General features: G+C 44.1%; 1 protein-coding gene across 1 annotated transcript; it reads right to left on the bottom strand.

Annotated features, from left to right (window-relative positions):
- nars2 (asparaginyl-tRNA synthetase 2, mitochondrial) lies at positions 1–27,146 on the bottom strand. The gene is made up of 14 exons (XM_031896237.1): positions 26,660–27,146; positions 24,482–24,676; positions 22,610–22,719; positions 22,100–22,220; positions 21,671–21,916; positions 18,754–18,854; positions 17,049–17,181; positions 13,492–13,590; positions 11,985–12,022; positions 9,943–10,009; positions 4,966–5,103; positions 1,170–1,267; positions 1,020–1,046; positions 1–174 (listed from the first exon to the last, which is right to left on the bottom strand). The coding sequence occupies exons 1-14, from the start codon at positions 26,993–26,995 to the stop codon at positions 30–32; spliced, it is 1,854 nt and encodes a 617-aa protein (XP_031752097.1). The 5' UTR covers positions 26,996–27,146; the 3' UTR covers positions 1–29.

The following is a 27,146-nucleotide window of genomic DNA, read 5'->3' on the forward strand; positions in this document are numbered from 1 at the left end:
TATGTTTATAGTGAGGGAATTTAATGACCTTATAATAGACAGGAATGAGAAAACCTTGGGAACGGAATGACATCTTTGATATTTTCTACACCCAGAATGCACTGCAAGTAGCGTTCAAATCCCATTCCGAAGCCTCCGTGGGGAACAGATCCAAACTGACGTAGGTCTAAATACCTGTTTTGGTAAAAGAACATACACAGTAGTAAAATATCTCCAAAACGTGACCATTGACCAACAGGGACAGTCTGACATACTTCTCTGGGCATGTATGGTCAGGGTCGGACTGGGCCATAGTGGGCCCCGGCGGCCCAGACCCGACCCTTGCGGCGCTCCCCCTGCCCGACAGCTCCTGCCCCGACGCATTAAATTTACACGCTCGGGGAAGGATGTCGGGTGGGGGGCCCTGCGAGGGGGTTAGGGGGGCCCAGTGGGGGGAGGCTATGGGCGCGGGCCCCGGTGGGCAATCCACACCCCAGTCCGACCCTGTGCATGGCAAGTAAGGGCCCTTAAGACCTATTGGGGGGTTATGTAATAAAATGTACTAAGTTTGCCCGGGAGCAGAAAGCCATAACAACCAATCAGCAGGTAGTATTTACTGGTCACCCGTTTATCTTATTGGTTGCTATGAGTTACTGCATCTGGGCAAACTTAGCTCCTTTTATTACATTTGGGGGATAATCTTGTGATCCTGGTGGATCGAGAATTATCATTCCTGATGTCAATTTGTCGTAGGTTGAATAAAAAAGAAGCCATAACCATTGTTCTCTTTCTACTGTAGAGTAGAAAGAGAATAATGGTTATGGCTTCTTTTTTATTCAACCTACAAAACCACCCTGGGTAACCACCCTGCAGGAATGGAACCAAACAGCATACAGTGTATGGCCCCCTGTATATATTCTGTTCAGCCTATGCATAGCCACTTGTTTGCCTGCAAACACTCCCCCCACCCCAATGTATCACACCCTACTTATATTTATAGCAAGTTTCCCAGTATGAAAACCTATGCGATGCTAACTTACCACTGGTATGTATCTTTAAGGCCTAACCTGTGGTTAGAGAAAAAAATGGTAGTTAAAAACCAAAACAAAACAGAAAAATAAAAATGTGCAGACATTTAGGCACACAGCCATCTTGACTCCATGCAGAATCTAGGGGATTATAGAAATTACCTGTCAAGTCTCTGCTGCAGAAGCTGGGGCCGCTCTTCCCTCAGGCTCCCCCCAAACAGTTCCCCTATCCCCGGCACAAGAAGGTCCACGGCAGCCGCCTGAGATGGTAAAAAGGAAAAGTGGTGTTTGAAGCAGATCAGCAAGAAACCACAGATGACTTTAACAAGTATATTTATTTGGAATCTACAGATCTTCAATTTGGAATTTAAACAGTTGTCTGGTTGCTGAGATTACACTTGCCCTAGCAACCAGACAGATTTGAATGACCAACTGGACGGTGTCTAGAAGAGAGTTCCGACCAATTATAAACACAAGCAATTCTGGGAACTAATGCTAAGCTCCAGGAAAATCCCATTTACATGGATTTATCCAATAGGCTAAACCTCACCCACTGGGTTTCTAAAGCAGAAGCCATGATGATATGGGTACAAATTGGTCTCCTAAACCCTTCTGATTTATCTGTGGATCCACACGCCTGGCTCGCCCTAAGCTGATCAGAAAACCCTACACTGATGAGCCCCAAGAAGGGTGAAACCGGTCTTTAGTTGGGAATCTAATCAGCTATTATCCTGGCTTTTTTTTTTTATAGGATAAACCCATATAAATGGAATTTTCTTGGAGCTCTTTGGGGTTAGTTCCCATAATTCCTTGTGTTTATTTGCATACATATCAAGGTTGTCTGCTCAACCTCTTTGATTTAACTGTGGAACCAAAATAAAAGTAATAAATATATTTACTAGCAATAAAGATCTAGTGACAGGATCCTTTATTTTTTATAAAGCAACACCATCTTCACAGCCCTATAAAAGTATATGTCAGTCCCTGCCCCAGTGGCGCTTACAATCTAAGGTCCCTATCACATTCCCATCAGCCCCTGCCCCAGTGAGCTTACAATCTAAGGTCCCTATCACATTCCCATCAGTCCCTGTCCCAGTGGAGCTTACAATCTAAGGTCCCTATCACATTCCCATCAGCCCCTGCCCCAGTGAGCTTACAATCTAAGGTCCTTATCACATTCCCATCAGTCCCTGTCCCAGTGGAGCTTACAATCTAAGGTCCCTATCACATTCCCATCAGTCCCTGCCCCAGTGAGCTTACAATCTAAGGTCCCTATCACATTCCCATCAGCCCCTGCCCCAGTGTGCTTACAATCTAAGGTCCCTATCACATTCCCATCAGCCCCTGCCCCAGTGAGCTTACAATCTAAGGTCCCTATCACATTCCCATCAGTCCCTGTCCCAGTGGAGCTTACAATCTAAGGTCCCTATCACATTCCCATCAGCCCCTGCCCCAGTGAGCTTACAATCTAAGGTCCTTATCACATTCCCATCAGTCCCTGTCCCAGTGGAGCTTACAATCTAAGGTCCCTATCACATTCCCATCAGTCCCTGCCCCAGTGAGCTTACAATCTAAGGTCCCTATCACATTCCCATCAGCCCCTGCCCCAGTGAGCTTACAATCTAAGGTCCCTATCACATTCCCATCAGTCCCTGTCCCAGTGGAGCTTACAATCTAAGGTCCCTATCACATTCCCATCAGTCCCTGCCCCAGTGAGCTTACAATCTAAGGCCCCTATCACATTCCCATCAGTCCCTGCCCCAGTGAGCTTACAATCTAAGGTCCCTATCCCATTCCCATCAGTCCCTGCCCCAGTGAGCTTACAATCTAATGTCCCTATCCCATACCCATCAGTCCCTGCCCCAGTGGAGCTTACAATCTAATGTCCCTATCACATTCCCATCAGTCCCTGCCCCAGTGGAGCTTACAATCTAATGTCCCTATCACATTCCCATCAGTCCCTGCCCCAGTGAGCTTACAATCTAAGGTCCCTATCACATTCCCATCAGTCCCTGCCCCAGTGGAGCTTACAATCTAAGGTCCCTATCCCATTCCCATCAGTCCCTGCCCCAGTGGCGCTTACAAACTAAAGTCCCTATCACACTGACACACACTTTGTGGCTATAGCGCTATCCAAGCACACAGTCCACTGTGTCCTGAGAAATCTAGGAAAGGACAGGGAATGTTATGTGTGTGTGAGGGTTCCAGTTTGCCTTAGCATAAGAGAAACATGTTTGACGGATTAACGTCCCTTTCCATTTCTGTCTCCTCTCCAACTGCTGGGAGTCATTTCATAAAAACCACATCATTAGAATAAGCAGGGTGAGTATTTTTAGCCGATGGCACGCTACACTTGATGGGAGGATGAGCGCATCCAGCTCATGGTGGTCCATAAAAAGCTGTCGATGAGGTTTTGCCAGCAGTATTTCTCACGGTTCCAAAGCCTTTCAAGCAGACAAAGAGGAAGTCTTGGCAGACGCAGAGCTGCATTGTTTTATAGTTAAACCCACACAAGGCTGGAAAGAGCAGACTGATACTAACAAAAAGCCACAAAGTGGGTCATGAAAAATGTATTACAGAGCTGTGCATGCCAATATGGCCACCAACTGTGCCGATAAAGTCCTTACGGCTAGTTCCACGCGTGGCTGATTCTTGGACTGCACTTGGCCTCCGCTCGTTCCTGTGTCTGCACTCGCTGCGTTGGCCTTGGGGCAGAGACACAGAGACAATTTCCCTGTATAAATGTGTGAATATGCATTTTTGTTAGGGATGCACCGAATCCACTTTTGTCAGATTAGCCCGAACCAGAAAACTTTGAGTGATCTGACGAATACTGAACCGAATTTACATATGCAAAATAGGTTATGGAAGGGTTAAACGTCTCCGTGTGCGAAAAATTTTCAACATCTGTGTTTACAAAAGTCACATGATTTTAAGGATTCGGATTTGGTTTGGCCAGGAGCGTGGATTTGGACAAATCTGAATCCTGACGAAAAAGGCAGAATCCCAGACTGAATACTGGATTCCGTGCATCCCTAATTTCCGTGCCAAAACCAGATCCAAGTATCACCCAGGCCAGCGCCATACCAGCAAGTGCAGACACAAGAGAGAGCGGAGGGCAGCGGATTGGCCGATTCTCATCCTGCGTTTATACACAGGCCAATTATCAGCCCCATGTGACACTAGCCTAAAGGAGAACTAAAGCCTTCTGGCAACCACAGACCACATTCAAAGGCCTTCTTCCCCAAACCACACCACCTTGGACAAAAAAGCAGTATTGTGGTGGGGTTGTTGGGCGCTAAGTTGGCCACTTTGGGTCTTCTTAACACTTGCCAACAAGGAGCGCCCAGAGTTGAAGCCCGGTCCGGACAGCATCAATGGCACATACTCCTATGGTGAGCTTGCAGAGAAGAGGACCCTAAGCAATGCCAGTGAAGGAACTTTGGAGGGGGCCTGTGTCAGTAGACTTTTAAATTCCTTTGATGCCTGTGTTGCTGATGTGACCCCCTCCTGTATATGATACCACCAAAGGCAAGAGACTGGCGACAATGAACGTGTGGCTAAAACTTCAATCATACCGGTTATGTGGAAATAGCCTAAATAGCCAAAATAGATAGCAGAATTTATATCCTGTTATCCTATGATATGGAGTAGTCAAGAGGACGAGCGCTGGAACCTTTTGGGCTATTGCCCATTATTAAGCTTATGCAAGAAGCACAATTATATATTAAGGGAACCTGTACCTACCATCTGCTTTAAGTGCAGTAAATGAGGCCCAGTGGGTCCCGAACCACACCTTCCTCCATTCCCCTTTATAATTAAGTATATTTTAATGATCTGCCAGATCCATTCCTACCGATTTCTAAGCCCCTGAATAAGGACAGTTGGGGGTATGTCAATGTAATTATTTACATACTGTAAACTGTAGCACTGAATAGAACAAAAGCAATATCCTTACTGTCTGCTGTGGTCCATCTTCATTATCCCGGGCATAGAAAGGCTTGAGCTCCAGCGGATAGTTGATAACAAACACAGGAACCTCTCCGCAGTGTTTTACCAAATATTTCTCATGCTCTGTTTGTAAATCGCAGCCCCACTATAAAAGAAGGAGGAAATTATGATTTAGTATTATGTGCAACCTAATGTAAATATGTGGGGTTCTGTAACCAACCTGCAATCATCAATATGTAACACCATCGCCCCCGGTGTCAGTTTGGTCAGAATGACAGAAGCTTAAATAACTGATACAGAAAGCTTCTCCTGATGCCTCTCTGCTCAGCTCTATCACAGTAGTAATATAACTGAGCACAGAAGCATTAGGAGATGTTATGTGAAGTTGTAAACAAAAAGAAAAATAAATAATTGATGTATATTGCAAAAGTGCTCCGAAGTTGTGATGGGTTCTCTATGATATTCATAATGTTTGGCCAACCTGTAGCCAAATGGAAACTGAAATGTCCACAAAAAATTTTCTTAGCACTGATTACACTGGTACTTTAAGCTAATGCCCCATGGAAAGATTCATCGCCCTCTCTCTGCTCTCCGAAATGCCTTTCCATCAGCAACAAAGTGAATCACCGGAGGAAAGGCATATGCGTTGCTTCGTTTTTCCAAAGTTGCCGCAGGAGAAGACTTCGCATGACTTTGGGAAAACTAAGCAACACATATGCCTTTCCTCTGATGATTCGCTTTGTTGCCAGTGGGAACACCTTTCGGAGAGATTATTATGGGCGATCTCTCCATGGGGCATTAGCCGATTAGACCGACTTGTAGTTTATCAAAGCATTAGATATTTAGGATGCAGCCAATTGGAAATCTAAGTTATTGGAACATGACCGCTATGAAGCCAGAGAACTCATCCGCTCATGTGGCTTTAAATAACATCTGTATGCTGATGATATCCAAATATACTTTTTGACCCATTCATTAACAGCTGAAACTGAGACTCAAATCTCTAACTGCCTCCTGGCTATCTCCAATTGGATGAACCAATGCCACCTCAAACTGAACCTAACTAAATCTGAACTGATCATCTTTCCGCCTAAGCCTGGTTCTACACCCCCCTCCCCTTTGCTACCTCTATCAACGGCACGCTCATTAACCTTGTCAATGCTGCACGTTGCTTGGGGGTGATCTTTGACTCCTCCCTCTCCTTCTCAGACGATATTAACACCACTGTCAAAACCTGTCACTTTTTCTTCCTCAATATTACCAAAATCCATTCCTTTTATTTAACTGTAACAGCTAGGCTGCTTATGCCTGCTCTTAGTCTATCCCAACCAGACTACTGTAACCTGCTTCTACCTCGCCTCCCTAAAGCTGGCCATATACATTCAGATTTTAGCCTTCTTCTTACCAACGTTTGGATATCGATTGCATGTTTAAATACAACGATCTGGAACTAACATTCAGCCTGAAATTGTAGGATAAAGCCCTAAAAATAACAAATGGGAGGATGTTCTGAACATGAAATAATTGGCCACCAATCGTATGAAAGCAACTTCCATTGTATCCCCCAAGGATATCGTCCTTGGGGGGGGGCAGATTTATAAACCTGTCTGATCCACTAAACCACTAATCACCATGGTATGAAAATTATTGATACAATAATTCTGAGCCCACACATGGTCCAAAATTCATACGAATTCTGCTGCCAGAATTCTCCTCCTCTCATCCAGGAAAGTGCAGGCCCTTCCCCTGCTGAAGTCCTTCCTGCTTCCCATTAAACAAGGAATAACTTACATACGTTCCTGGCCGACTCCACCGCTCCTCTCAGAGCCAACGCTTGGTGGAATGCCATCCCTGAATTCCTCTGGAGAGGATTCTCCTTCAGTCTTTTCAGAATTAAACCCAAAGACCCCCTCTTGGAGCCCTCCCACAGCACCTCATCTGGGAACTGGCATTTATACTGCGGTGTACACTGTAACCTGCAGCCCTATTATCCTCCAATTTGTGTCTGTAAGTTACCCTCCTGTTTAGATTGTAAGCTCTACAGGGCAGGGACCTCTATTCTCTTGTCTCTTAACTTATTGTAACTGTACCTTGTATTTATTATCATAACTCCCAGTTTGTTGTGTTAATGTATTGTTCTACTGTACAGCACTGTGTACATAAGTAGCACTATATATATATATACCGTATTTTTCGCCCTATAAGACGCACCCAATTTTAAAGGAGGAAAATCTAGAAAAAAAAGATTCTTAACCAAATACTGTAGTAAAATATTTTATATCAACTGTATAAAGTTAATTGTCTCTGGGCTCGTACATAATGAGGCTTCCCCCAGGGCCCCCCCAAGCATCCTTCAGCTTCCCCCAGGCCCCCCCCAAGTATCCTTCAGCTTCCCCCAGGGCCCCCCCAAGTATCCTTCAGCTTCCCCCAGGGCCCCCCCAAGCATCCTTCAGCTTACCCCAGGGCCCCCCCAAGTATCCTTCAGCTGCCCCCAGGGCCCCCCCAATCCTTCAGCTTCCCCCAGGGCCCCCCCAAGTATCCTTCAGCTTCCCCCAGGGCCCCCCCAAGTATCCTTCAGCTTCCCACAGGGCCCCCCCAAGTATCCTTCAAGCGAGGATGCGGCAGAGAGCCACGGCACAGAGAGGAAGACACTTCGCCGTATAAGACGCACCAACTTTTCCCCCCCAGTTTTGGGGAAGAAAAAGTGTGTCTTATACGGCGAAAAATACGGTACATACATTAGATGAATGAAATGGCAAAGGCAATCTAGCACATTTGCGTGGTTAGAACCAACTGTAATGCTAAGTGAAACACCCACACAAACATGGGTGAAACTTTCAGGTAGCTAATTATATTGGCATTTCCTCGCCTGTGTATTTCTGCTGTCTAACGAATATCACAGTGTCTGTATTGCATCATCTTCCGTAGAAAAGCAACCTATGTTTCCAACCAACTCCAGTGGTCATCGTGGTCAGAGGCGCTGCCAAGAGCACGGAGAAATGAAACAAATCCCCCCCCCCCCCGGGCAAGTAAATGAAACTTCTCTGCAAGGCCAAGTACCATTACACTTAATAAAACAACAAACATACAGTTGAGGAGGAAATTCTATAGAGGGGAAGCTTCCTGTATTCCAAATGGTCATGCAGAAGAACAGACATCTTTTAATTAGAAGAAGGTGAAGAAGACACAGGCAGCAATTATATGTTTTATAAATGTGCCTTAAGGGCTCTGGCACACGGGGGAGATTAGTCGCCCGCAAATAACTCCCTGTTCGCGGGCGACTAATCTCCCCGAGTTGCCTACCCCTGCCATCCCACCGGCGAACATGTATGTCGCCGGCGGGATGGCAGACGCGGCGGCGCGATTTCGCGCAAATCGCCGAAAAAGACTCGCGAGTCTTTTTCGCCGATTCCCTGAAATTGCCCCGTCGCGTCTGCCATCCCGCCGGCGACTTACATGTTCGCCGGTGGGATGGCAGGGGTAGGCAACTCGGGGAGATTAGTCGCCCGCGAACAGGGAGTTTTATCGCGGGCGACTAATCTCCCCCGTGTGCCAGAGCCCTAAGGGTGAAGTACTAGTAGCAGCTACTTTTTCAAGGCTACTAAACCCTGCCATAGACAATACTGAGAATTGCCTCTGCTAAAACACACATAGAGACAATTATCAGTAAATGATCAGCATTGTCTTTTTTAGTAGCCGTGACAAGTAGCTGCTACTAGTAGCTCTGTGTGTCTTCACCCTTAGGGCTGTGACAGAAGGGGAGATTAGTCGCCGCATGGGGATGGCATAGCTGGCGCAGCGATTTGCTGTGAGAGGAAACTTCTGCGATTTTGGCGCCGCGTATGCCATCCCACTGGCGATTTACATTCTTGCCGGTGGGATGGCATTTCGGGGAGATTAGTCGCCCGCGACAAGGGAGATTTGTCGCAGCGACTAATCTCCCCATCTGTCACAGCCCTAAAAGCTTTGCCTAATGCTTTTTCATTATCTATCTGATCCCCCCCCCATGTTCCTCTATGGGGCGGTGGCCATATTTGTGCAGCAGGAATCCGTTAGCATTAGAAACTATAACTGAGAGGCTGAAAAGGGACAGTCAGGTTGGCAAAACTGTCAGGATTAGGGACTTCAAGCTACATTACTTACAAAAGCAAACCTAGCAGACCTACCGGGTCTACCATAATTTTTAATGTACATTTATATTTTGAAAAGTATTTTTTTGGAGTTAGTATCCTATTATACCCCCTCTACAAACAGCTGTAGTTGTGGTTAAGCAGCAACACAAGGGATAATTAGATTTTAATCACAAAAGTTGGGGTCTTATGCCCTTTTAGGTTGTTTTTTTTATAATTATTTCATATCAATGCTATTCTCTAATGCCATGCAAGCAAGGCTGCAAAGCACATTCCTCTGCCCCCACCCCAGGGCTGGATCTCAATCAACAGATGACCTGAGGGGGCAGTCTTTCTAAAGGGGGCAAGCCTGAAAGCTACTGCTTAATATTATTCCTATATGCTATCTTGGATACTCCTTTTTATTACTGGTGCCACAATGCTTTAACATATTAGCAACCATGCTATGAGTTGGGGGGGGACTAAACCAGGCTACAAGGAGGGCTTGAATCCAAAACATCATCTTCTTTCCAGGCACAATCCACACATTGCAATATGTAAAGACACATGATAGATTCTGATGGGCAAATGTCTCATCTCGTGTGTTAAATGAATGTAGAAACCCCACTTTCACACAAGTGGTTTGTGGTTTTTCTTTGAAAATGTTTTTTCACAGAAGCAGCAGACGGTTTCTATTCCCCGCTAATTTCTGCAGACTTAACAGGCTTGGCCAGAAGGTCTGCTCTTGCGGAAAGGCATTTGGACACGTCTCTACTACAACAGAAAGATAGCAGAGCAATGGTTTCTCACACACATAATGATAAGCACCAGTAGGTTCTATACTTCAGAAGAAATAACATGTCTAGAAGAGTTACCTCAGGCTTATACTGGAAGGGACACTTTGCCTTCTTTAGGATATTTATAGCTTCTGTATAAGACATTCTAGGGGAAGGAAAGAGAAGATGAGGTTCAGTTTGTATCAGGTTTATAGAATAATATTACAGTATAAAGCATGTAATAATAATAATAATAGTACAGAGTGATCCAAACTTGCTCTTGAATTTTTCCTTCATTTTAACAAAGGTGGCCACCATGATCCCCAAAGAACTACAGAGCGATCACTGATCAGCTCATTCACAAAGCTAGTGCACTAATGAGAATCAAACATCTATGGGGGTTACAGATATATAGAAACATTGGGGTAACAGTCACCCCGCTATACTTCCAGGGGTACCCAAGGCACAAATAAGCACTCACCCCAAATCCCCCCCTAACTGGCCTTCAGGCTGGGCCCCCTTAGCCCATAACAAGGTTACAGATATATAGAAACATTGGGGTAACAGTCACCCTGCTATAGTTCCAGGGGCACCCAGGGCACAAATAAGCACTCACCCCAAATCCCCCCCTAACTGGCCTTCAGGCTGGGCCCCCTTAGCCCATAACAAGGTTACAGATATATAGAAACATTGGGGTAACAGTCACCCTGCTATAGTTCCAGGGGTACCCAAGGCACAAATAAGCACTCACCCCAAATCCCCCCCTAACTGGCCTTCAGGCTGGGACCCCTTAGCCCATAACAAGGTTACAGATATATAGAAACATTGGGGTAACAGTCACCCTGCTATAGTTCCAGGGGTACCCAGGGCACAAATAAGCACTCACCCGAAATCCCCCCCTAACTGGCCTTCAGGCTGGGCCCCCTTAGCCCATAACAAGATTACAGATATATAGAAACATTGGGGTAACAGTCACCCTGCTATAGTTCCAGGGGTACCCAGGGCACAAATAAGCACTCACCCGAAATCCCCCCCTAACTGGCCTTCAGGCTCGGCCCCCTTAGCCCATAACAAGATTACAGATATATAGAAACATTGGGGTAACAGTCACCCTGCTATAGTTCCAGGGGTACCCAGGGCACAAATAAGCACTCACCCCAAATCCCCCCCTAACTGGCCTTCAGGCTGGGACCCCTTAGCTCATAACAAGGTTACAGATATATAGAAACAGAATCCTGGATTTGGTGCATCCCTACCCAATTATGGTGTAATTGTTAGCCCAGAGCCTTCCTGATTTGGCCCACTGTTTCGGTGGCTAAATTAGGTATAGATCTGGCATTTGCTAGAATCCACAAATTGCCAGTCTGGGCCTGATCAGGGCACCAAACAAGCACATCTCCAGCTTACAGCTGGCTATTGTTTGCCCCAGTAGGCCTCACTGGACGAAACCATCAAAGATACTGAAATAACTGGATACTCATGAACATGCTACTTTCCAGGAAGATCAGTTCCATTAACCAATGGCAGTCTAAGAGCACGAGATACTACTGGAGGGGGGGAATGATATACTTAATCAAGTTTTCCATGAATGTTCTCTATAAAGGAGTAAATGCATTGTCCTTATGCGCATTAAAGCAGGATGCACGGTGGCCTTTATAAGGATCTCGGCACAGGCCGCTTTGATGGTCGCACTAATATGCTCGATATATAAAACAAAAAATGAATAGTCCCATTGAGAGGCCGCATTCTTTCATCCACGTGCCCTGTGCCCAGTGCTCAATGACTGCTCCCCATATTACAGACCTTTAGTAAGAAACGCATTAAACCCTTGTATCTAATGTATGCATGAAAAATGCCTGTTGTGCCTGCCAGACCACGCCATTGTATTATGCACATCATGTGTCAGCCTCTACTGAACACCCGGATTGTGTGGTTGGAACGATGATCAGACGTAGGTTACCCAACAGCACAACATGCATTCCATTAACTCTCTGATCTTTACAAACTCCTACGCTCGGGGAATTTAATAACTGAGGTGGCCATGTAGCGCCTGGATTGGTATAATGTGTGTTATAGGTTGAGGGACAAATTCCTCATCAATTAAATTGTGTTATAAAATTCAAGGAAGTATTTTGACTTACACAATAAATGTATTCTTTAGGAGCTTATCTAACACTTCCTGTGGGGAAAAAAAAAGTCATGTCATTTAAAATTGGTCACTATAGTATATACCTCAGTTGTATAGTATGGCGATTAGCAAGAAAGATACATAAATGTGTGATTTGTGCTATACTTTGTATGTATACCCATGCTGCCATAGTTTTGTGGTAGCTCTCTGTACTGGCTATGAGCAAACTTAGGGGGCTGTTCCTGCTGAATTGTGCTTAGTACAGGGGAATCCCTATGCTGCCATAGTTTTATGGTATCTCTCTGTACAGGCTATGAGCAAACTTAGGGGGCTGTTCCTGCTGAATTGTGCTTAGTACAGGGGAATCCCTATGCTGCCATAGTTTTATGGTATCTCTCTGTACAGGCTAGGAGCAAACTTAGGGGACTGTTCCTGCTGAATTGTGCTTAGTACAGGGGAATCCCTATGCTGGCATAGATTTATGGTATCTCTCTGTACAGGCTATGAGCAAACTTAGGGGGCTGTTCCTGCTGAATTGTGCTTAGTACAGGGGAATCCCTATGCTGCCATAGTTTTATGGTATCTCTCTGTACAGGCTATGAGCAAACTTAGGGGGCTGTTCCTGCTGAATTGTGCTTAGTACAGGGGAATCCCTATGCTGCCATAGTTTTATGGTATCTCTCTGTACAGGCTAGGAGCAAACTTAGGGGACTGTTCCTGCTGAATTGTGCTTAGTACGGGGGAATCCCTGGGGATGTGCCATAGTTTTATGGTATCTCTCTGTACAGGCTATGAGCAAACTTAGGGGGCTGTTCCTGCTGAATTGTGCTTAGTACAGGGGGATCCCTATGCTGCCATAGTTTTATGGTATCTCTCTGTACAGGCTATGAGCAAACTTAGGGGGCTGTTCCTGCTGAATTGTGCTTAGTACAGGGGAATCTCTATGCTGCCATAGTTTTATGGTATCTCTCTGTACAGGCTATGAGCAAACTTAGGGGGCTGTTCCTGCTGAATTGTGCTTAGTACAGGGGAATCCCTATGCTGCCATAGTTTTATGGTATCTATCTGTACAGGCTATGAGCCAACTTTGGGGGCTGTTCCTGCTGAATTGTGCTTAGTACAGGGGAATCCCTATTCTGCTGTAGTTTTATGGTATCTCTCTGTACAGGCTATGAGCAAACTTAGGGGGCTGTTCCTGCTGAATTGTGCTTAGTACGGGGGAATCCCTGGGGATGTGCCATAGTTTTATGGTATCTCTGTACAGGCTATGAGCAAACTTAGGGGGCTGTTCCTGCTGAATTGTGCTTAGTACAGGGGAATCCCTATTCTGCCATAGTTTTATGGTATCTCTCTGTACAGGCGGTGTGCTTTCTGCTCCTCTTAGTTTGTTCACAATGTGACTGTTCTTTAACAGTTAAAGAGATGCAGGCTGAACAAAACCCAGGAAATGTCCTTTTCATGTTTGGGGTACCAGCCTTTCTTAAATGCCTTTACCTACCTCAGAACTACACCAGACTTACCTTCTGCCCAGGAGACACATATTTACTGAAGAAGTTTATGTCGTCAGGGCACCGTGCCAGTAAGGTTGCGGTTGTGGTTTTAAAAAGGCTCTCCATAACCTAAGAGAAAACATGGAACCATTATAAATCATTTATCACATGGATGAAAACATAAATGCCAGCAGTACATATAGACATAGTATTACTTGCTAGATATAGCAGCTTTATGCTCCCCACTACCCTTGTCTTTTGGCTCAGGACTGGCTTCACGCAAAACACCCCTAATGCAAAGTGACTGCAACTCCCTAGCAAAAAAAGCCTTCTTCTTAGGTGGAAAGAAAAAAGTTCATTATTTTACATATTTGGTCACTTTCCCTTAATAAGAAAAGCCTATTATGTCCAACAAGCTGAACTGCTGCTTAATTTGTAATTTCTGCATAGACAAATGACTCACTGCTCATTAAACCTAAAGACTTTCTGCCGACTTCAATTAAGAATTAATTAATTTTGTTTAAACCAGAATGGGATTTCAGAACTGTTTGTTAGTGCCCAGAGCTATCTGTAAAATCGCTACCAATAAAGGATCACATGATTTATCACAGCATATCACTAACTATAATATATATATATACTGACACAATTAACGACATATTTCGTTAATTGTGTCAGTGAAAAGTAGTGCACAGCTACTGCAGGAATCAGTGAGAAACTGGGGTTTTTAAGGCCCCCAGTGGCTACTACTCCCCCAGGGGCCCCCGCTGCACACCCTCTCACCCACTGCCAGCCCCACTCTTCCCCCCATGCACGTATCTTATACTTTATTTGACATGATCAGGGGAGGGGGGCAGCGACCTGGGGTCTGGGTCGGCGGAGCCCATCGGGTTTTTCTATAGTAGCCTAGTCTGACCCAGCCCCCCACTAACTGCACAGATTTCAGGTAGAGGATTGGCGGGGAGGGGGATTTCTATACAACTATAGAGGAAGCAGATCCGATGGTCTGGGCTACCCCCGTCCGACAACTGAGGGGTCTGCTTCCTCTATAGTTACCCAGAAGGGTGGAACAAGCCAAGCCTAGGCAACCCAGATGGCCACCTTTGTTCCTGCCCCCCATGTGTGCGTGCTTTGTAGGATGCTGCACAATGACAAGCGGTGGGTGCAAGGGAGCGCAGACTAGAGGTAGGCAGTTAAGGTAACTGCCTAGCACCCCCTCTGCGTTGCACCCTAGGCAGGTGTCTCTTCTGCCTACCTCCTCTGCCTAGTTCCGGCCCTGTACGCCAGTTCTGACCCCCCCATACCTTGTGCTGTCACTCAGCAATCATGGGTTCCTCTAAGCAGCTGAGCAGGGATGTGAAAATGAAGATAAGTGATGCCTACAAAACAGGGGAATGCTATAAACAGATTGCAAAATGCTTCCAGCTCGTAATTCCCTCTGTCCGTAATGTCATTAAGAAATGGCTGTTAAGGGGAAGTGTGGGAGTCAGGGCAAGATTTGGAGAAGCAAAAAAATAAAACTTTTAGAGAGAGCTGCTCGTATGCTGGCTGTGAGGCAAAGGCAAACCCTCCCAGGGCCGCCAAGGAGCTGCAACAGGAGCGGTGTTGCTCTGTTCCACGCTACAGCGTTACTTGCACAAAAATCATCTGACTGGGAAAATTAGCATGAAAAAATCTTAACTGTGGTCTCATCATAAACGTCACCTTCTGAGGTGTGAAAACCAGCAACTAGACCTCAATAACCAGAATGTTTATTTGGAGAAATAAAAAAAAAAAAGAGCAGCATTTGATGAATAAAAATCCCATGCCAACTGTTACACATATGCTTCAGGGTTGTGTGTGTGAGCCTGGGGCACAGGGAACATTGTGTAGATGGAAGAACGGATTCCACTGAATATCAGCTAATTGTGGATGAAAAGGAGATCCGGCTCCTACAACAGGATAATGATCCTAAATATACCTCAAAAGCCACTATGAGCTAACTAAAGAAAAGAAAGCTGAAGGATTTGGAATGGTCCTCACAGTCCCCTGACTTAAATCTCATTACAAATCTGGGGGCAGATCTTAAACAAGCACAGTACTGGCCCAAGAAGGTCTCAGAATTAAAAGTGATCAGTGAGGAGTGGGCAAAAGAAAACAAGAATTGAAGGGGAAGGAAAGGTACAATCCCTGGGGGGTGCCAAAATGTTAGGTACCCCCCAATGATTGTAATCACCTTATACCCCGGGAAGAGGATCGCAGCTACCCCGGGCTGGTACGGTTTTCTTCTAACAGGATCACCAGCCCCCACAAAGCGTACCAACCCTTCTACCCCTCTGTTATATAATGGCCAATTCTTAACTTTTCAATTGGTCTTTATTATTTTATTAATTATAGTTTTTTAATTCATTTGTGTTCCTCTTATGACTCTTTCCAGCTTTTAAACAGGGGTCGCTGACCCTGTCAGCCATTTTTATATATTATTTGGACCCTAGCAACGAGCTGCTAAATTCCAAACTGGAGAGCTAGGTATCCCTAATTCTAGTAACTCCCAGCAAACAATTAACGGTACCATTTACTGGTCTGAATATTACAATCAAGCACTCGGATAGGTTTCTGTGGTTTATAAGACCAGACTTGTAGCAGGATCAATGATTCTTTAACTGAAAGTATAATTTACAAATGCACCACTTTAGCCAAGGGCATTTTTAGTCTGAGTGCATTTATAGCTTTAGAACCATTTTTTACTGACCCATGGGTGCACTAAAGGGTGAGATCATTGACCAATGGAAATGTGGCAGATAACTTTTACAAGCAACAATTACCGGACACACAAGAACATCTGCAGGTCCAAGTGATAGCCACGGAGTATTCTGTTGCCTGCTATTAGGGTGAAGACACACGGGGCGATTAGTCGCTGCGACTTTTTGAAAAGTCACGGCAACTAATCTGCTCAGCGAAATTACATAAGCGATTAGTTGCAGCGACGTCCATTGTACTCTATAGGAGAAAAGTCACAGCGATTAACCGCCCTTAGGGTGAAGACACACAGAGCTACTAGTAGCAGCTACTTGTCACGGCTACTAAATGCCAGAAAATCCCCTGCCATAGACAATACTGAGAATTGCCTCTGCTAAAACACACGTAGAGACAATTATCTGTAAATGATCAGCATTGTCTGTTTTAGTAGTCGTGACAAGTAGCTGCTACTAGTAGCTCTGTGTGTCTTCACCATAAAAGTTTTGCCTAATGCTTTTTCATTATCTATCTGACCCCCCCATGTTCCTCTATGAGGGGGCAGCCATATTTTTTGAAAAGTCACGGCAACTAATCTGCTCAGCGAAATTACATAAGCGATTAGTTGCAGCAACGTCCATTCTACACGTAGAGACAATTATCAGTAAATGATCAGCATTGTCTGTTTTAGTAGTCGTGACAAGTAGCTGCTACTATAGTAGCTCCGTGAATTTTCACCTTTAGGGCTGTGGCACACATAGAGATTAGTCGCCCGCGACAAATCTCCCTTATCGCAGGTGACTAATCTCCCCGAAATACCATCCCACCAGCGGGAATGTAAATTCCCCTATGTTAAACTGCTGTTTACGCACCTGCATAATGTCCTCTAGACTCTCTGTAAATGAAATCTCTGCCTCCACCATATAAAACTCTGCAAGGTGCCGTCGACTTTGGGAATTTTCCGCTCTGAATGTCGGACCGAAGGTAAAGACTCGGGAAAATGCTCTGAATAATGAAACAAGAAGATAATGTACTGGCAGGAACATTAGAGAGCTTAAAAAAAAAAAAAAGGGTCAGATACCTTTGTAGCAAGTGAGAAAATACAAGGTAACTGGTATTAATATGAAATGTTGATCTAGGGACGCACCTAAGGGCTCTGGCACACGGGGAGATTAGTCGCCCGCAACAAATCTCTCTGTCCGCAGGCGACTAATCTCCCCGAGTTGCCATCAGTTGCCATCCCACCGGCGAACATGTAAGTCGCCGTTGGGATGGCACACGCGGCGGCGAGATTTCGGCAAATCGCCGATAATGCCTCGCGAGGCAACTTCGGCGATTTGCCGAATTCGCCAGCGCAGCTCGTACCATCCCACCGGCGACTTACATGTTCGCCGGTGGGATGGTAGTTTGGGGAGATTAGTCGCCCGTGACAAGGGAGATTTGTCGCGGGCGACTAATCTCCCCGTGTGCAAGAGCCCTAATTGCTGTACAGTAAGTGGCATAGCAGATAACAGATAAAACATCATTATATTCTATAGAGTTTACCTGTTATCTGCTATGTAAACTGTGCCTTTTCTCCCTTGAATGGCTGCCCCCGGGGCTACACAGAAGCTTTGTTTATATAAATTATAGCAAGGTTTCTGAGGCAAACACACAGTGCAGGGCAACAATATATTACATTGTAATTACTTTTATACTATTTTGTTTTTTGTTGTTACTGTTCCTTTAACCTAACCTACCATGCACTGTGGAGGCAGCTCAATGACCAAACTCTGATTAAGAAAGATATTGGGGCAATGAACTGAATTACTGAAACATGGAAGGAACTTCACAAATGACTAGAAAGAATACTCAATATTCAGTATTTTTTGACAGACAACAGAAAGATATTGGAAATAAAAGTGTCTGCAATCCATAATTCAATACTGCATTGTGGATAAAAAAAAAATGGGCGTTTGCATCTGAACCTTGAACTTGTAAATGAACCTGAATAAGATATAAGATATATTAAAGACACTTAAATCTTAATTTACTTGGGGATTATACAGGGTAATGAACATAGGCACAGTTTTCTGTTGTCCCTTACAAGCTAGAACAGACTCTGGGTGATCAATTTGTCTTTTCTTCACTTGTTCTATATCATTACCAGTGATCACCAGACCTAGAACCCCAGTTACATCAGAGAGTGCCTCAAAGCTGGCTAGGAGCACCCCTAATCAGAGCTGTAAACAAATCCATGCTAATAAAGACAGAATCTGGAAGCAGAGAAAGAAACGCTTCTGCATAAGCAAAGGGAAGCCCTGCAACAGTAACATTAAAAAGGGAAATTAGTTAATAGTTTAAAGGCATATTCCATATAGCAGTAAATATACTAATAGGGGCATGAAACAGTTGGGGACTGGAAAGGAATTAGAGACAATATAAGTGGAAAAAAATATGCAGGGGGGTCATTATAGTCTTCAAAACAGTCCGTAAAAAAACAAAAACCTATGTTAGCACATACCAGAGGACACATACCAGAGGACACATACCAAGCATATGAAAAATAGTTTTTTGAGCCAATGTCTGTAGCCTTACCCTGACATGACTTCAAGATGAAGCTGTCCCGAGACTGTTAGGAATGCAGGTACACCGAAAAAGCTGGATTCTTCTCCGGCAGCAGGACTCTTGTTTGCAGCCTAAACAGAAAGAGAGAGGCCATGATAAGTCAGAATGTGACATGTATTATATATAAAAATAAAGTGTTCTTTATCACCTATAAGACCTGTGATGTGCGGATCACCATTACCTTCTGAATACCTTATTTTCCGGACTGCACCCAGGCCATCAAAAAGAGGAATTAAACGTGAGTGCCTGCTACCATTGACTATAGATATATATACCTATAAACAGGACCAACACACCATTTCACAGCAATTGTTTTTCCCAACATTTCGGACCCTCCTGGGACGGTGAATGAATAAATAGAATTGCTGTGAAATGGTGTGCTGGTCCTAATATTTTCAGGCCTGGTTTTTAGATCCAAGTACTGAAAAGTGCACTGGCAAAGGAAATGCCAAGGACAATAATTTGGAATATTCAGAACGTGGTACACAAGCAATGTGTGAAGTTGCTATGGAACCTGGGGCTATCAATGCCATGACTAAAGCTTGCCATACACGCACCGAATATTGTACGAAACTCGTTTCGTACGATATTCGGTGCATGTATGGCAAGTCGGCGAGTCGACCGCTATCGGACGACTCGCCTATCAGGCAGGTTAAAAGATTTTGATCGGGCACCTTGAAGGCGCCTGAGCAAAATCTGCCTTCAGGGCTGAATCGGCAGAAGGAGGTGGAAATCCTATTGTTTCTATCTCCTTTTCTGCCGTTTCAGCCCTGAACGTTAGTGGCCGATTGAACGATCTTTCGTGCGACCAATGGTTGCCACCTTTAGACTTAAAACCGATACTCTAGTTCTGCATTAAGAGATTTGCACATCCAACGTGCCCACGTGTCTTAAAATAGAAGAAATAAGCTTGACTCAGTGGAATCATCCCGAAGAAACTGCACAGCTGGAAATATTTTTTGTTTCAGTTGCTGATGTCGGCATGCAGTATCTGTCAACAGCATAAAGGTCACAGAGAATATGGGTTATATTCATAACCATCAAAAGCAATGATATTTACATGGCAGATTTATTTACATTAAAAATATAAAATACAAGGGAGCCTATATATTATAAACAGATGTGCTGTCTCACAGGTACCACAGGCCTAAATGCCTACTGCTTGCAAGAACCACAGGAAGCTGAAAGCTATTGTGGGAGTAGGAGAAGGCATTTATTGCTACTGTATTGTATTGGAAATTTTCTAGCAAAACTATTTAATTTTTAAAGGAATACTGACATGGGAAAACATGTTCAAAACCCATCAGTTAATAGAGCTTCTCCAGTAGAATCCTGCATTGTAACCTGTTTTTCCCATGGGGCTAGCCATATTCTTCATTTCCCAGGGTGCCACAGCCATGTGACCTGTACTCTGATAAACGTCAGTCACACTTTACTGCTGCGCTGCAAGTTGGAATGATACCCCCCCTCACTCCCAGCAGCCAATCAGCAGAACAATGGGAAGGGAGCAAGATAGCAGCTCCCAGTAGGTATCAGAATAGCACTCAATAGTAAGAAATCCAAGTCCGGCTTGGGACTCCTCCAGTTACATGGGAGTAGGAGAAACAATAGGTTAGCTGAAAGCAGTTCTAATGTGTAGCGCTGGCTGAAAGCTCAGACTCAGGCACAATGCACTGAGATGGCGCCTACACACCAATATTACAGCTACAAATACATTTGTTGGTTCAAGAAAAGATTTTAAATGGCAGAGTGAATTATTTGCTATGTAAACAGTGTCATTTAGAAACAAAAAGTACCCCATAAAAATGATGACAGAACCCCTTTAAGTAAATTTGCCCACTGAAGAGCTGTTTGATGAGCATCTTAAAAAGCCACTCATGGAATATTAACAACTCAACAGAGCACTAGAATTTATGCTGCTGCTCATTAGTACCTATGGGAATAGCTGAAAACCTTGTTACTTTCATGGTAGTGTCCCTTTAATGATCATATTTTACTGAACCTTTGCCGTCAGTCTCCCTGCCAAGTCTTCCATGACGGAGCGAGGGCAAACACTAGCAATAATCAAGCTATCCAAATATAGCAACAACCATGACATTACCCTCTCCAAAGCTCTATTCAGGACAGAAAGTGAAAGAAGGGATTTGGAGTGGGGCTGGAAAGAATTTAGCCTTCTCCTCGGATGCCTGGCCTTCCTTTGTGTGTGGGGGGCCAGGGCACGGTTACTGACGCACAACAGCAGTCATCAGCATTGTGAGCAGCACTTGGCCGTAAGGGGGTATGAATATAAAAACAGGCACCTGACCACAGCATTGAGTGACCCCTAACCATCTCGCAGAAAGGTTATGAAATTACAGAAATGCCCTTAGAACGGAGAAATGCAGTGTAAGAAAAGTCAGGTACCGTTATGGCAATAAATACAGATAAATATAAACTAAAATCATAGGAAGATGAGGAAATGCTGCCATCTAGTGGTTTATCTGGCACACAACTTCTGCTGCATAAGTAAATCCAAAGTGCCATGCAGAATCTCCTTATGGGGGTGGCCAGTGTGCAGTCATGTGCCAAAGGTAAAGCTGAGACCCTCGCTGCAGGAAATGCCAATAAATGTATATTTCCAATGTCCACAGCTGGGAAATGGTGCCGCTGATCAATACCATGACCCTGGACAATCCTTACATTAAAAATGCATTTCGGGATGGCCACACTTGCTCTGTCAAGCAGCTAGCATGTCAGCCAAAACATTAATACTCAGAGTTTCCTGTCAGCAATTGTGCCTTTATATGGGCACAGAACCCCTCAGTGACTGCTAATATCCTTATCATTTACAGTAGGGGGTACATTATCCCTTATAATACATGAGTGATACTCAGAGTTCCCTGTATAACTCAGCCTGCAGCCTTGTGCCTTTATATGGAACATTCACAGATTGTTGGACTAAAAACTTACTAATTCTTACTTTCACAAAGATTGTTAGATCGCATACAAATACCTTGAAAAACTCCTGGATGGCTGCAGTGGCTTCGCTGCGAATTCGCAATAGGGAACTAAATGTGGGAGTCCTGCAGCGCAAATGAGGGAACTGCCTGACATACTCGGGGCTGTGCCGCTCTTTCAATTTAAAGGGAAAATCCTGAAAAGAAACAAAGAAAGAAAGAAAGAAATGCATGTAAGCAGATTATGAATCTTATTCCATTCTCACCTTACAAATAAACTGTAAATCTATCATAAATCTGCCATAAATTACAGCAGAGCTATATAAACACATGATAGACCACTGTTTTTTTTACCCATATTTTCCGGTGTGGCTACTTACAACAGAATCACATGGTCCAATAATTCTAATGCCTTCTGCTTTCAGCTCTACGTTTTGCTTTTTGTGCAGACTCTTTACCAGCATCCCCTGGACTTCAACTGAGCTCCCAAAACTGACACTGCTGGCCAACATTGGAAAACAGAAATATCTTTATTAGTCACAGAAAAAGCAGGTAAGCCATAAATATATATTATTAATATATATATACTGATGGAGAAACATGCATGGGAGCGTGGTTTGGGCACAAGGAGCAGAAAGGTCCTTGAGGGCTCATAAAAGTAAAGTTGTGGAATTGTCTCCCTGAAGCAGTTGGCCTAGCAGATATATTAGACAGCTTCAGGAAAGGGTTAAATGCCTTTTTATCAATATATTCGAAGACAGTTTATAGTTGGTCTTTATATTTTGTGTATTTTTATAATTTTGTTCAGCAGTTTTCCAGTTATGCCTCATTCCTTTGTTAGGAGCAAACCATTCTGCAGTGCCTGGATTAGCAAAATGACACGGATTCACCTGTTCTTTAGATCTGGCTCAGCCACAATCTGGAGATTTTCCATGGAGGAACCATCATTAATGTGTAGAAAGAGCACTTCTTTTTGGGCCCGAACAGATCGTACCCATCCCTAAAACCAAACAGAAAGCATTAATGTACGACATCGAAATGTTTCCACAATGGAATATATTATGGAATATAAGGCCTAATAACTCCATTACAACCAATTGGCAGGTTGCTTGCTAGAAAACTAGAATTAGAGCAAAAGTTACCACTGTTATTATCTTTTAAGTTACTTCTCTCCTATGCAAAAAACACCAACTTTAATATTATAAATGTTATCTCATATCTGTGATGGATATATATACATAGTACATTGTGGTAGGTCAGCGCTGTCCAACTTATTACATGTACTGGGCCAATTATTTCTCATACAGAATGTTCGAGGGCCCAGTTTCCATTTTAAAGAAGACATATCCAATAAAAATTAAGAATGTACCACTGAATTATACTCCTAGATATAAAAGGATTGTGCTTAAAAAAGTTGTGTTTAAGTTGATTTATTGTGAAATTCCACCAAAACCCCACTAGCCCCGCCCATCTGTTCCACTTCCTGCTGGCTGAATTCTCTGGATGTGCAGGGGGGCCGGCGGCTCTCAGTACACTGCACTGTAGGATATGAACCAATCAGCAGCCAGGCTGACCTGATAGGGAACTAAAGCCTGCCTTTGCTTGTGTGAGTGCCTACTGTGCTTCTGGCAGGGACAGTTAGGACACGCCCACCCTTCATTTAAAACATGGACAGAGAACTGATAGCATCTATAGGGAGCTCCAATAAAGGGGCCATTTTTACAGATAGGATTATTTTTTAGCACAAAGTGAAACCGGCACCGTATATTATTCATAATTGCTTAAAAAAATTTGGGTTTTTCCCATTTATACAATATGTCTCCTTTAAGTAGGACTAGTTCTTAGACACAAAGTAATTGACTGTTGCTATAACCAAGAAACAAAACTTCTAACTACTGGTAACTTCCCATAGTGATACATTGCAAATATATGTGCAGAAGGCAATTGTGTAGTTGACATGTTGATAGTAGCATTTCGACTGGTGCCATTTGCTGTCGGATTAGTCAGGCCTGGACTGGCAATCTGTGGGTTCTGGCAAATGCCAGAGGGGTTGCTGTAAGATGCCATAGACAGTCATAGACAGGGCTGCTGGGGGGCTGATTGGCCCACTGTGTACTTGAAAGGCCAGGGATTATTTTGAATCCCAGTCCAGACCTGATTACAGGGGTGGCCAAGATGCCCCACGTGCCATAACGGATGGCATATGTGTTGCTGCAATGTCCCGCAGTTGCCCGAAGTGGCCTTGAGAGGAAACTTCGGGCAACTTCGGGACATTGCAGTGGGGTGACTAATCTCCCCGTGTACCACTTCCCTTAAGGGTGAAGACACACTGACTATTTTTTCAATGCTACTGAACTCCAGAAAATCTCCTGCCATAGACAATACTGAGAATTGCCTCTGCTAAAACACACATAGAGACAATTATCAGTAAATGATCAGCATTGTCTGTTTTTAGTAGCCATGACATGTAGCTGCTACTAGTAGCTCTGTGTGTCTTCACCCTTAAGGGCAGTGGTACATGGGGTGATTAGTCACCCCACTGCGATGTCCCGAAGTTGCCCAAAGTTTCCTCTCAAGGCCACTTCGGGCGACTGCGGGACATCGCAGCGACGCGTATGCCATCCCACCAGCGATTTACATTCTAGCCGGTGGGATGGCATTGTGGGGAGATTAGTTGTCTGCAACAACGAAGATTTGTTGCAGGGCGACTAATCTCCCCGTGTACCCCTGCCCTAAACAGACTCTACTATTCATTCGCTCACCTGCAGTTTAACAACGGCCGTGCTTCCATCAGTTTTTGCCAGGGCCTCCCTCACACTTATCCTGACAGCAGCCGCCATATGTCTCTTATAGCAACGGCGCCAGGGACAGTAACCCAGGACGGCTACAAGGAGTTTCCTAGGGCTGTACATGGTTCTGTGCCCTACAGCCTTTGGTTGGGGCAATATCGCTTCTCCCTGTTTGAATATACAAGAAAAAAATGTACCACAAGTGAATTGTCTATTATGAAAAGTGCATCTTGTATATAACACCGATCAAGCATTCATGTGACATGGAGATTCCAGTTCACCATTAGTGGCACAATGTAGTGAAGGTTGGGCTGCCAGGCTCCCAGGTACACATGCCACAGGGCAGCAGTGTTACAGTAAGTAGTAGTGTTACAGTAAGTAGCAGTGTTACAGTAAGTAGCAGTGTTACAGTAAGTAGCAGCGTTACAGTAAGTAGCAGCGTTACAGTAAGTAGCAGTGTTACAGTAAGTAGCAGCGTTACAGTAAGTAGCAGCGCTACAGTAAGTAGCAGTGTTACAGTAAGTAGCAGTGTTACAGTAAGTAGCAGTGTTACAGTAAGTAGCAGCGTTACAGTAAGTAGCAGCGTTACAGTAAGTAGCAGCGTTACAGTAAGTAGCAGTGTTACAGTAAGTAGCAGTGTTACAGTAAGTAGCAGTGTTACAGTAAGTAGCAGTGTTACAGTAAGTAGCAGTGTTACAGTAAGTAGTAAGTTACAGTAAGTAGCAGTGTTACAGTAAGTAGCAGTGTTACAGTAAGTAGCAGTGTTACAGTAAGTAGCAGCGTTACAGTAAGTAGCAGCGTTACAGTAAGTAGCAGTGTTACAGTAAGTAGCAGCGTTACAGTAAGTAGCAGCGTTACAGTAAGTAGTAGTAAGTTACAGTAAGTAGTAGAGTTACAGTAAGTAGTAGTAAGTTACAGTAAGTAGTAGTAAGTTACAGTAAGTAGCGGTGTTACAGTAAGTAGTAGTAAGTTACAGTAAGTAGCAGTGTTACAGTAAGTAGTAGTGTTACAGTAAGTAGTAGTAAGTTACAGTAAGTAGCAGTGTTACAGTAAGTAGTAGTGTTACAGTAAGTAGTAGTGTTACAGTAAGTAGCAGTGTTACAGTAAGTAGTAGTGTTACAGTAAGTAGCAGTGTTACAGTAAGTAGCAGTGTTACAGTAAGTAGCAGCGTTACAGTAAGTAGTAGTAAGTTACAGTAAGTAGTAGAGTTACAGTAAGTAGCAGTGTTACAGTAAGTAGCAGTGTTACAGTAAGTAGCAGCGTTACAGTAAGTAGCAGCGTTACAGTAAGTAGCAGCGTTACAGTAAGTAGCAGCGTTACAGTAAGTAGCAGCGTTACAGTAAGTAGTAGTGTTACAGTAAGTAGCAGTGTTACAGTAAGTAGCAGCGTTACAGTAAGTAGCAGCGTTACAGTAAGTAGCAGCGTTACAGTAAGTAGTAGTGTTACAGTAAGTAGCAGTGTTACAGTAAGTAGCAGCGTTACAGTAAGTAGCAGCGTTACAGTAAGTAGCAGCGTTACAGTAAGTAGCAGCGTTACAGTAAGTAGTAGTAAGTTACAGTAAGTAGCAGTGTTACAGTAAGTAGTAGTAAGTTACAGTAAGTAGCAGTGTTACAGTAAGTAGTAGTAAGTTACAGTAAGTAGCAGTGTTACAGTAAGTAGCAGCGTTACAGTAAGTAGCAGCGTTACAGTAAGTAGCAGCGTTACAGTAAGTAGTAGTAAGTTACAGTAAGTAGCAGTGTTACAGTAAGTAGTAGTAAGTTACAGTAAGTAGCAGTGTTACAGTAAGTAGTAGTAAGTTACAGTAAGTAGCAGTGTTACAGTAAGTAGTAGTAAGTTACAGTAAGTAGCAGTGTTACAGTAAGTAGTAGTAAGTTACAGTAAGTAGCAGTGTTACAGTAAGTAGCAGTGTTACAGTAAGTAGTAGTGTTACAGTAAGTAGCAGTGTTACAGTAAGTAGTAGTGTTACAGTAAGTATTAGTTAGTTACAGCCCCAAGAAGTTGTGAGCTGGACCCAGGGCAGTAATATGGAACACACAAAGTAACATGGCAGTATAAGGCAGCTGTGAGTGCAGTTACACTAATACCAGCCGGGCTCCCCATACTCAGTAAGCACAGTGACAGCCCCAGCATCTAATCATTCCCTTGTCTCACCTCACACACTGTCCTTTTCAATCGCTGTAGCGCATGTGATCTGGAGAACCAATCAGCATTGCGCCTGCAGGAAGCGACAAACCAGGAAGCGCCCCCGATGAATTGTGGGAAATGTAGTTCCTTGAAAGGATAAGTGAGGCTGCTGCAGGGTCCACTGAGTTTAGACGTGCTGGTCCTGTACAGCAAGGTGGCTGCTTGTGAGGGAGTAGTGACTTGCCCAAACAATAGGGCAGTAAGGAATGGAAAGGCAATTTGAATTATGGCAGGAGTAGTTGTTTGCTTAGTCTTAACTACAGCTCCCAGAAGCCACGGACAGCCTCTATTAGAGTAGTGCATGGCTTCAGTGTTTAAGTAAATTCTTTAAACAGACCGTAGAGTGGAGAACATGGAGGGAGTTAAGGGTGGAATAGAAATAAAAATCTTCATAGGAAATCATTAAAAATTTGCTGGTTGCATTAAACACAGGATTATAATGTGTGTGTGTTAT

The sequence above is a fragment of the Xenopus tropicalis genome, chromosome 2 (genome assembly GCF_000004195.4).
Source record: "Xenopus tropicalis strain Nigerian chromosome 2, UCB_Xtro_10.0, whole genome shotgun sequence".
NCBI lineage: Eukaryota > Metazoa > Chordata > Amphibia > Anura > Pipidae > Xenopus > Xenopus tropicalis.

Coding starts and splice junctions, on each gene's coding strand:
- nars2 (XM_031896237.1), bottom strand. CDS start 26,995: ATGCACTACTCTAATAGAGGCTGTCCGTGGCTTCTGGGAGCTGTAGTT. Junction 21,917..22,099: donor TTGGACCATGTGATTCTGTT/GTAAGTAGCCAC, acceptor GTTTCTTTTCAG/GATTTTCCCTTTAAATTGAA. Junction 13,591..17,048: donor GTCTAGAGGACATTATGCAG/GTGCGTAAACAG, acceptor GTTTTCTCTTAG/GTTATGGAGAGCCTTTTTAA.